Source organism: Sceloporus occidentalis, unplaced genomic scaffold (genome assembly GCF_023333645.1).
Source record: "Sceloporus occidentalis isolate IW3139 unplaced genomic scaffold, rSceOcc1.0.p SCAF_19, whole genome shotgun sequence".
NCBI lineage: Eukaryota > Metazoa > Chordata > Lepidosauria > Squamata > Phrynosomatidae > Sceloporus > Sceloporus occidentalis.
Genome location: NW_028316999.1, coordinates 6,576,711 through 6,588,910, shown reverse-complemented (window position 1 = coordinate 6,588,910; position 12,200 = coordinate 6,576,711). Strand labels below are relative to the sequence as shown.

The 12,200-nt window shown below is 38.3% G+C and overlaps 1 protein-coding gene across 1 annotated transcript; it reads left to right on the top strand.

Moving 5' to 3' along the window:
- The first annotated feature begins 1,047 nt into the window (after positions 1-1,047).
- Positions 1,048-8,565, top strand: LOC149302358 (ras-related protein Rab-23-like). Its single transcript, XM_089482638.1, has 6 exons — positions 1,048-1,202; positions 2,492-2,577; positions 3,320-3,476; positions 7,132-7,214; positions 8,074-8,166; positions 8,426-8,565. The coding sequence occupies exons 1-6, from the start codon at positions 1,048-1,050 to the stop codon at positions 8,563-8,565; spliced, it is 714 nt and encodes a 237-aa protein (XP_089338764.1).
- The last annotated feature ends 3,635 nt before the right edge of the window (positions 8,566-12,200 follow it).

Sequence of the window (12,200 nt, the reverse complement as noted above, 5' to 3'; positions counted from 1 at the left end):
CATATTGAACTGAATACGCTAAAATGTTTTTTTGCCCATATCGAGCAGTATTTGGATTTAGACATAGCTTTACACACGTTTATTGACCGCGATACTGTTTTTCTTATAATAGATGCAATTAAATTCTGATCCACAGGGGTACCTTGAATATTATTGCATGCATAGTGTTTTTATTAATCTATTAAAGTAGATTTGTATCTCATAAATAAACTAACGTATGATTGCATACGTTTGTAGACCCTGGGAGTCATAATTTTTCAGGGCCAAGTAGGTGCACGTTCTGAGATCAATATGAATTAACGCAATATTCAAGCCACCTGCTTTACCGTTTTAGGAGGCATGGCTATGGTTCCAGTAAAACTCACCAGGTTATGGGAAATGCATATTATGTTGACCTTTTTTTGACATTTTTATTGGATAGTTACAGCTTGTGCCATAGATTCTGTTCTTATTCATAAATATGAATACTTTTATGTATGATGTTTCAAGTTTGACACAATATTCCATCCCAAGTGTGAGTCATGGTGTTTACTCGCTTTATGCGTGAAGTATTTTCCCCCCCTAGAGCTTTAAGTCTCAGGTACTCACATGGTGTTAAGGAAGTTGTAAAACTCCATTTTCACACCTTGACAAACCACAGGGATTTCACTCTCTCCTGAGAAAAAATGAAGGGGAAAAAATGAGACATTTGACACTTAGTTTTTATCTTCACCCCAAGATGATTATCTTTGATACAATTCCTACTGAGCTAAAACAGTACAATCAAGTGGTAAACGGGTTTTTTCATGTAAGATGTAGCTTAGTCTTCAGTAATCGAGATATCCAATTACTAATGTCATTAGTATTAGTTAAGGGCGTGAGTCGCTCACCTCTGTATTATAGAAGTTTTTCTTTATTTTATTTAAGTCTGTAATAGACACTGCCTCATTAGGAACGTTTTATGTACCATTCTGCATTGCTTATGTAATTTGGTTGACCCATTGTAATGTGATATTTTGTTTGCAGCCTAACATTAGCATTCAGGGTTTACACCACTCTGCTGCCAACATGTTCGAGGAAGATATGGAAGTGGCCATCAAGGTGGTGGTAGTTGGAAATGGTGCCGTTGGGAAGTCGAGCATGATACAGCGGTACTGCAAGGGGATATTCACAAAGGATTACAAGAAAACCATTGGTGTTGACTTCTTGGAAAGACAAATTCAGTATGTATTGATGACTCTTAGTTTTCTGTTTTTACAAAATAAAAAACCGAAGAGCCAGCTCTTTGTTTTTTCCTTCAAGAGCTTGGATTGAGTTTATAGACATAAATATGTCAGCAGCAGTAAGAGTTGTTTAACTGTGTACAGAGGTGTACTATCGCCTTAGCTATCTAATGTCAGGATTGCCTTATTCTTTGCTTACTGGAAATGATCCATAGCAGTGTTGTGTGAGGACCCAGTAAGCAAGGGAAATGAAGTGCTCTTCTCCTAATTCACGATCCCCCCACCTGAACTAGGTCATACCAGGTTTTTAAATCCAACCTTGACCTGCTCGCACTGCTCTGACTTGTACAGGAATCCAAAATAAAAGTATGAGACGTTCACCATTGTCCTCCAAGTTGTTATGTAGACAGACTAAAACATTAAAGCCGTTACTTTTATTTGCTGTAATACTGAAACCCAATAAAGTACTGCACCGTGTGAAATGGCCCTACGTATGATGAATTCATCTTTAGGAACTTTCTCTGCCCTAGAATTATTTATTCTACGTGGCAGGTTTATAAGCCCAAAGGATATTTATCTCACTACACCACAAGGTTATATTTAGTATGAGTCATTTTGTTCTCAGCTTTTAGATTCCTGTTTTTGACCGTTTCATCATAGGACCATTTATGGTTTTGATTTTATAAAATGCATACCACTAATCCTACAAGGCTGTTGAGATACCAGTAGGTTTTCCTCATTCATTTCCCTGGATTTATTGGCCTTCATTATGTAATAAAAATTTACAGTGTGTTGAGAAGCTAATGAACTGATTGCTATAAAGCAGCGTTATAATTTTGTGCCATGTCTCTCTTGAGGGAACTTTGCAGGAAGTACCGTACCTTGTCAGTCTGAAGTCATTCCCCCAGCCCCAGCGATAGCATAAGTTAATTCCATCTTAATGGACCGTAAAATTTTGTGAAAACCAAAAAACATATGGGATGAGATCACACGTGCTAGCAGGCTGCTTATGCCCTTGGATGCACATCTCAAAAGGGGTTACTGTCCCAGGATTTACCGAAGCATTAATTGATACTACCTATACCATGAATTTCATGCAGACACTTAAAACAAGCCAATACATGTCCCCAAGGTTTACATTGAAGATGGATTTTTTATATTTATATGTGGCCTATTTAGACATGTCAACACTATGACTTGCGTGTATTCCGTGTAAAATGTAGGTTATGGTAAAAGCGACAGTTTTTTCAATACAGTATGATTAGCATTAGTCCTTTTTTAATTTCTAGATTAAATGATGAAGATGTGCGGCTGATGTTATGGGACACTGCTGGCCAGGAAGAATTTGATGCTATCACTAAAGCTTATTACAGAGGTAAGTCTGACACCTTAAAGGGGATGTTTTTAAATGGGAACCAATTATGTAAGGAAATGGGCTGTTTCATGTATGCAACATGAGTAAAATAAGAAGATTACAGCAAAGTGCCTCCAGATTGTTCCTCTGACAGCCTTGTAAGGGGTAGCTTATGTGAAAACACTTGTTAAAAGTGATGGAAGAGCGTTGATCGCACCTAGATCTTCACCACAAATTGATATTGAGGTGTCAACTTTGCAGGTTGAGTCAGTGCAAGAATAATTGTCATGTTGTCTCCCTTTTATGTGAAACATTCTGGAGGATAGTAAAGCCTGTCCCAATTCTTCAGCCGTTAATCCTACCTGTATAGGTAACTAACATGCCAGCTATGCAATGAGCTTCAATGGATTCTTTGTAAATGAAACGTACCCTACCATACTCTTCGTACGCAGAAAGTTAAATTCAGACCGAGCTCTCCTCTGTTATCTTCACCATAGAAAAGCGATACACATCGAAGCTTGCATAACATAGTCCAGTTTTACCCAGCTCTCGTGTACACCTCTTGGATGTTTTTCTTTCTTTTTTTTTTTCCTCTCAATGATTTCTGGCACACCCCACACTTAAACTGAAAAACTAGGAATAATATTGAAAAGAGTTCCAGTGTAGTAAGTTTAAGTTCAGTCTCCTTAAACTAAATTACAGCATGGTCACAATTTTACCATCCCAGCCAAACACTTAAGTATTTTTATTTTTATTTTCTCAGGTGCCCAAGCTTGTGTGCTTGTGTTTTCTACAACGGACAGAGAGTCCTTTGAAGCAATACCCAACTGGAGAGAGCAAGTAGCGGCAGAAGTCGGAGATATTCCCACAGTCCTTGTACAAAATAAAATTGACCTGCTTGATGACACAGAAATTAAGAAGTAAGTGTTTTCCTCCTGTCCAATCGAGGCATTCAAGTTATGCAAATAAACTATACTATAGAAATAGCTAAAGGCTATACCTGTGTTTTGGCCAAGACATCTTTATCCAGTGATGGAGATCTCTGCAGATATTTATCCATAGAGTTGACATCACTGGCATAATTGAACATGTTCAAGAGGTCCCATACTGAACAGTGCAGTTTAAAAAAAAAAAAAAAATATATATATATATATATATATATATATATATATTTATATATAAAAGATAATAAAAAAAAAAGAAAAAACCCTTACATCCCATTCCCCTAGCACAACATCTAAAAGGTATAACCCATTAAGCCAAAAGTATGAAAAATACTACCCTATAGGGTACTATGTAAAGGATGTTCTAGGCCTCCTAGAAAAGAAAAAAATATATGTGGGGTATTTCCGTAATCTGGAGATACAGCTAAACAATGTTGGCTGGGTTCTCTGCCTAAAAAATTGATAAATTTGGAGGGGATTTTCCATCACTATGGTATGAAAAGAAAGCGCTCTCTCTCCTCGAAAAAACAATATATAGTTTACATGGGTACACTATTCGCAGGAAAGGGGAATAATGGCTGAACCGACATACTGTAAAATTGTTCCAGGACTTACAGTACCATAAACCCCTAGGACTGAAGCGGTTAAATATCTCAACAGAAAAAAGCAATAGACCCAGCTTCTTGAAAATACTTTTAAGTAGGTAGTACATGGATCCATAAAAGGCTAGTATAATCTACAAAAGCTGTGTTGACCCTTGCACCATTTGCACACCTGGTGGCTATTTTGAACATTCACATTTTTGCTGTTCCTAAACATCTTACTTTTGTGTGAGATCATAGAACTAAACAAATGACTTTACACTTTGTTAATTCTGTTGAACAAGGTCCCTAGCCAACAAGTCCTAGAAACCACAAGCTATTGGAAGGGCACTGCTTCTTGTCAATATTTTCACAAGGAAGCCGTTTACAACCCTTTTGTGTAATAAAAAGTTACTTATTTATACATTAATATGCAGGTTGTACAACACCTGTTCAATCCTAAAGCATGCACATTTAAATGGCTTTGAATTACATTGATGCTATTTTTTTTCTCACATTGCCTTCTAGCAGTGGCGACTCTAGAAACAATATATAGGGGGGGCACACAAGATACCACAGTCAAACTGGGGGGGCATTCATAATTTCCAAAAGTAATGTGCTATGGAATTATACTTTTGTTATTGGGCTAAAATAATACTTGGTCATTCAACATGGGAAGCCTGAAGCCACAATTGAGTGCGACTAATCCTTGAAATAAATATTATAACAGAATAAAAACCTTTTCCACTAAATGATTTCAGGGCCTTGAACGTTTTGTCGTTTTGAACATTTTGTCCCCTGAAGTCACTACAACTTCAGGAGGGCACACATTCCAACACAGGCTCTGTCACACCGACACCCAGACACACACATCAGGACAGGCTCTGCCACACCGACAACCAAACACACACACACCAGGACAGGCTCTGTCACACAAACACACACACACACACACACCAGGACAGGCTCTGACACACTGACACCCAAACACACACCCTAGGACAGGCTCTGCCACACTGACAACTGAACACACACACACCAGGACAGGCTCTGCCACACCAACACCTATACACACACCAGGACAGGCTCTGCCACACCAACACCTATACACACACCAGGACAGGCTCTGCCACACCAACACCGATACACACACACCCAAGGACTGATAACCAAAAACACACAAACAGCAGGACACAATCTATGTCACAGACATCTACATCAGGATGGATTTTTCACACTGCATTGTCGTTTATACCCCCCTTAGTGTTTTTGCCCCTTGTGTATTGATGCCCCTGCTGCCCATATATATTAATATTAGCCCCAGTTGCCGATAGCAGGTATAGATCAACACATTAACACACAAACCAAGCTTTACATGTATAGATCAACTGATATTCACTTGTGATCTCAGCACTGAAGGTATATATCAAATAAACAGAATCAGACATACAAATCCTGTATTCGCAGGTATACAATAATAGTATATGAAACGTAGCATTGCAGGTATTGATCAAATAAATACATGGAAACAGCATTGCAGGTATTAATCAGCTGAATAAGACATACAAACACTGTATTTGCAGGTATACATAAATAATGTATGGAAATATAAAGATACGGCTCTACAGAATAACGCAAAAACCCAGCTTTGCAGGTATAGATCAACTGGAATTCATATAAAAACACGTCATTAAAAGGTATATTTAAAAAACCCTAAATTACAGGCATAGATCACAGGTTGCGTCCACACTGCCCACACAGCAATCACACTCTTATCATACCCAGGCAACCAGTAAATGCTGGTACCTAGGCATGATGGGACTGTGCTTGCTGTGATTGCTGTTAGCAATCACACTCCTATCATGCCAGGTCAGCCAGTACATGCTGGTACAGGGTGGCTGTAAGTGATGTGCAGACCCCATACTGCTGGCAGCATCAATACACAAGGGGGGCAGCTAGCTAGGTTTCAGCTTGTACTGGCTGACTTGGCATGATAGGAGTGTGATTGCTAACAGCAATCACAGTCCCATCATGTCTAGGTTCCAGCACTTACACATCCATCCAGTAAATGCTGGAACCTAGGCATGATGGGACTGTGATTGCTGTTAGCAATCACACTCCTATCATGCAAAGTCAGCCAGTACATGCTGAAACCTAGCTAGCTGCCCCCCAGCATGTACTGGCTGACTTGGCATGATAGGAGTGTGATTGCTAACAGCAATCAAACTCCCATCATGCCTAGGTTCCAGCACTTACACATCCATCCAGTAAATGCTGGAACCTAGGCATGATGGGACTGTGATTGCTGTTAGCAATCACACTCCTATCATGCAAAGTCAGCCAGTACATGCTGAAACCTAGCTAGCTGCCCCCCAGCATGTACTGGCTGACTTGGCATGATAGGAGTGTGATTGCTAACAGCAATCAAACTCCCATCATGCCTAGGTTCCAGCACTTACACATCCAACCAGTAAATGCTGGAACCTAGGCATGATGGGACTGTGATTGCTGTTAGCAATCACACTCCTATCATGCCAAGTCAGCCAGTACATGCTGAAACCTAGCTAGCTGCCCCCCAGCATGTACTGGCTGACTTGGCATGATAGGAGTGTGATTGCTAGCAGCAATCACAGTCCCATCATGCCTAGGTTCCACTCATACTCATTCAAACTCATTCAAACACCCTCCCCACTCATTCAAACACCCCCTTACCTGCACTGCAGCTCCTCGATGCCGCTCACAGACTTCAGCAGGGGGCGCGGCCTCCCTCTGCTGGCTTCCGCTTCCTCTATGCAGTGCAGAAGGTAAGTAGCAGGGCTCGAGGTGCGGCCCGCGTAAGATCGGTTGCCTTGGCTGCCGATCTTACGCGGGCTGCACCCTCTCTCTCCTCCAATTAATAAAAATAAATAAAAAAAAAAAAAAACGGGATTTAAAGTCGCATTGCGACTTTATTCAAAATTCGGCAGGGGGGCAACAGGGGGGGCAAGGATTAACCTAGGGGGGGCAATTGCCCCCCCTTGCCCCCCTGTAGCGACGCTACTGCCTTCTAGTGAGGAAGCAGAAGCTTTAGCAAAAAGATTGAAACTGCGATTTTACAGAACCTCTGTGAAAGAAGATCTAAATGTCAATGAAGGTTTGTATGCCCTTAATATGCTAAAGCCTTATTTAGTTTTTAAAAGTACCCAACCATTTCATTCTTTATTATTTTACATTTATACATTTATACATTTCTGGTTATATTTACAAAGTAATTTTTTATTTTCATTTTTTTTTATTATTTCATTTACCTTTTCCCCTTGATTCCTGGTCTTGCTCAGGTAGGACGTGTGCTCGGTAATGACACTCTTGCTCCCAGCCTGTAAAGAAGTCAACCTACCGCCCAAGAGTCCCAAGTGGTGGCCTGTGGCTTAACTTCCTTTGTTATTGGCTAATAACTCTGTGTGAGGGCTGGTGGGAGCAGTTACTTAATCGTGGAGCACCTGTTTTACGTGAGGGAAAGCACAAATAAATCCCATGGACTTTGGCTGCAGGGAAAGGAAATTTGTGGCAAAATGCATTTTTGTCTTCTGGTTACTTGTCCTTTTTTTCTTATTTTTATTTCATTTTTGAAAGCAATATGATAGGAATTGGTCTTTGAGACCATTTTTTTTAAAAATAATAAAGTTCTCTTGTAACCAGTTAATAAAGAGAGAGTTTATTTAATAATATTTTACATAAGCATGAGTTGTGTTTTTGATTTGACTATTTAAACTCATACTAGGGACTAAATCTATGAGGAGTGCAGCACCAGTAAAGGAATTTGAAGTTTATGTATAAAATGTGATTATGTTTCAGAAGTAAATTTTATCAATATAGCAACCAGAGGAATTTTCCTGCTAATTGGATCATTCTAGTACCACTTTCAAGCTTCCAAAAATCCCTTTTTATATGTACAGAACCTCCTTTGTTTCTTACATCTATCTGGTAATGAAAATGGTTTATTACTATTTCAGTTTTTAAGTATTTGGCTGATAAACACCTCCAAAGACTAAAACAACAAACTGCAGAAGACTCTGAAGTTGTGCATACAAGCAGCAACAAAATTGGTATGTATTCCTTAAATTTACATTTGTGTATATATATGAGAGAGGTCCCATTGCACAGTGTTGTGGAATATGATGGCGCTTTATAAATCAATAAATAATAACGTTGTAGACCTTTTATGTGTGGTTTTAATCCATGTTTCTAAGCAGTCAGAGCTCATGACTGGATGGTTCCAGTTTCTTAGTGACCTTAAAACATGTCGTTCCACATTTTCTCATATTATTAAAATAACTTCTTCCAACCAAATATCTCTCCATTTAGGGGTTTTTAACACAGCAGGAGGCAGCCATTCCGGGCAGAAATCGAGTGCTCTTAATGGCGGGGACGTGATCACTCTAAGGCCAAACAAACAGAGGACAAAGAAAACTAAAAGCCCTCTCAGCAGTTGTAACCTCCTCTAAAACTTTATCAGAAAATGTGAAAAGACTGCAAGTTGGGGACAATAGTGCAATCACGAAAAATAGAACAAACGCGGAACACAGCCACTCCTTGAGACACCAGCCAGTTTGCTCGCTGGATTCCACCTTCTACGCTACAGATTATGGGGAACTTTTCAAAATACAGGGGAAAAAACTGGAGGCTATAACTTATTACTCATCATGGTTTCCTGGATGAAGCATCAACAGAATGAATTTCCGTTTTCTCAAATCGGAAGATAGGTAAAACATACACATCCTATAAGCATGAGTATAAAATGACAGGGAAAAGTTGAAATTTTTATAAGGAATTAGAATATATATATATATAGATACTTTGTAGCAATGAATGTGTTCGGAAACATGGTAAGTGGGCCGTTATCAATGTGACTCACAATACATTTCCTCGTGTATCGGAAGAAACACAACTTACAGTCTTGAATGGTTCCAATCATTGGATAGAAATTTTACATACAAGAATGTTTTTAAAAACTTCTTTAAACACTTAAATATTTGTTTGCAAAGTCTTAGTTACGTTTTAGAAGCAGTGCCCAGGTAGGGCTTTAAAACAGATATATGTGCATGGTGCCAAAAATGTACATCTTTTTGCTTTGAAACTAAGCTGCTACTAGAAGTATTTTATTTTTATTTAATACGTTTTTTTTGTTTGAGTATTGTTCAAACTATTTAATATCTAGTACAATTTCCATTCTAAATGTAAGATAGACAACTTTTTTTTTTTTTTCGTCTCGTGTCACAAATTAAGAAATTAAATTTCAGAAAATAGTTTTAATTCCCAAACATTGTTTAATGTCGTAATAGGTGTGATGATTATTGTAACATATCATTGTTTTAACAGGAAGGACTTTTTCTATTCATATTAATTAAGAAAGTAATGCAATTGGGTTTGTCAGGACAGTAGTAGAATACGCTACATATGAAGTGCTGTTCTAGGTCATCCTCCATGTTCCTAATCACACGGTTATGAAGATTTGCTGTATTTGCGTTATTCATATAGCAGGTATTCTTTCTAAAAGGTCAACATAGTTGGCAAATGTCAGGGACTGAGTTGTCGCCAGGATTGTTCCTAATTTATTAATCCGGTTTTGTTCCAGTTTAATTAATATTCCCAGATATTTCAAAATTGTATTCTTGGGCCTGTTCTTTTTCCTGGCCCTCTGTGAATAAACGGATCCGTTAGCTAGCCAAAAAAATGATTACTAGTAGAGTTACAATTATGAGACAAAATAAGAAATTGCAAAGGTTATATGGTACATAGAGACCAAAATATTGTTCCGAAGAGGCTATAGACAGAGTTGGGAAGTAAATAGAGACAACAGACTGAGTGCAAACGTAAGTGAAAATATTTGGGATATGGAGGGAGGATAAAGGAAAAATAGCTGCTTATCACATGACTACATTGTAACATACAGACACCAATTACATGGTCATACAGATACACATTAACTGTACCTGATTAGAGCAGGCTGAAAAGCTTTGTCCTTTATTTAAAAAATCATTTGAAAGTTGGGCTAATAAATCAGCTCGAGGATGAGAATTATACATTTGCCACCACTTTTGACCAAGGGTCCAAGTGGTCTGAATCTACCACCCCTCATGCCCAAGAATTAACCTTTAGGAATTAGGGTAAAAATTTTAAAAGGTCAGCAACCCCACTTACAGGGGAACCTTGATGTTACCCAAGACATGACAAGTACTGTAAAATTATTTTCAGCAAGTTGAACAACCCAGAGCTCCATGTGTTGCATTTGTGCATTCTGCTGTTCCAGAAGTACATGGGACTAAACTTGTTGGCGTCCCTCGACAAAGGTGAAGTCACGCCTCGCAACATAAGCTGTCGGTGTTCTAATTCCCAAATTCTCAGCAAATCTAGGAGAAACTAAAGTAGCTGTTATTACATAACACTGGTGAACATTTCCTTCCATATGTATATCGTAAATAGATGGACAAAACACTATATAGACCAGATTCCTATCTTTACAAGGCTTTTGACACCAGTGACTGTTATTTAAATGCTATGACTTTTTGCCTTTTTTTAGAATGAATCTGGAATATGTGGCTTCATGCCATACGTATCTTAGAAATAATATTCGCGGTGTCGGCAACAACTCTGTGTATGCTTCCCTATTGTTATGATGGGGTTTTTTGTTTTTCTGTTAAAAAAAAAAATAATGATAATAATAACCTAAGCTTTGACGGTATACAGAGCAACAGAAAAATGCTTAAGGCTTAGACAAACCTCAACTCAGGTGCACTTTAACTACAGAATTTACAAAACCTATTTAAGAATGTTTGGCACGACCATCATATTTAACGTCGGACCCATCAGATATTTTATATACGCACAGCTTTGTGGTCGCGCAGAGAGCAGAAATGACAATTGGGAGGTTCAGATGCGGACACTGTGGGTGTCACTATTGACTGCATAATAACTATTGACTTCATTTGGAAAAATCCCTCGATTTGTACTGCACCATATTAGACCTTTTTGTTACCCTTTAAATATGCTGTCTGCATGCAGGGAAGGAGGTAAAGGAGCACGTTTAGGACAACCCTTCTCTGAATTGAAATCCTGGGTGTATTCACTTTTGCTTTAACATTTCAGAGTGGCTGAAACTCTGGACACACATAAATGCACATACTTTAACATACTGTCTTTACACCCCTTTGTACATTCTGTTGAAGCACCTATCTTATCTTGCGCATTGGATCAACATATCTGTGCCATCTTGCCCCCCTCTAGTAACAGGCAGGCAGCGTTTTAAAGGGATGTAAGGCTCTGTTTTAATATCAAGGTTTGGCAGTGGGATCTTAGATCCAAACCCAGTGTTTGTTTTCTGTGGGTTACATCGGAATATTTGTTTGTCATATTGTATAAATAAACCATTTTGGCAAATTGGACTATGTTGGTATTATTACTTGTTCTGTTTTATGATACAGTGATAAAAATGGCCTTGTAATAAGCCTTAGTAACCGATCTATACGATCAAAATAGTGGTTTCCAAGGTCGCTCAGAAAATATTGTCGAATTCAGTTCCATGACCAATGCGCCAATACAACCTCTAAGGTCAGGTCCTTTCTACAAGGTTCTATATAAAGCTTACATACAAATCTTAATAGTGAGGTACAGCACATTACTTAATAGCTAGTTCTTAGCTGTTAAGTCCATTACCTATTTAATATTTGTCACCAGCCTTGAACTACTTTGTTGTAAAAAAAAAAGATAGTGTCTTCTGTCCCAGAAACTTCAATGATATAATTATGCAAATGTCTTCTGTCAATACTCTGAGCGGAGCCTTAGCACCAGACAATCTGTATTTGTGTTTTTGTATATATGTATGTATGGGTAAGGATAGGAATCGGATAGGAACAAAAACAAACGGTGGAAGTTGTGATAACCTGTAGCATGCACAAGATGGCAGTATATCATATGACAATTACAAACTGGAATCCAAACCCGAACAATGTGCTCTTCCACCAGCACATCTTTATTGCTTTATCGATATATATATATATATATATATATATATATATATATATATATATATATAAAGTCTGTGGTGCATTACCTGTACACAAAAAAGCTACCAAAAAAATAA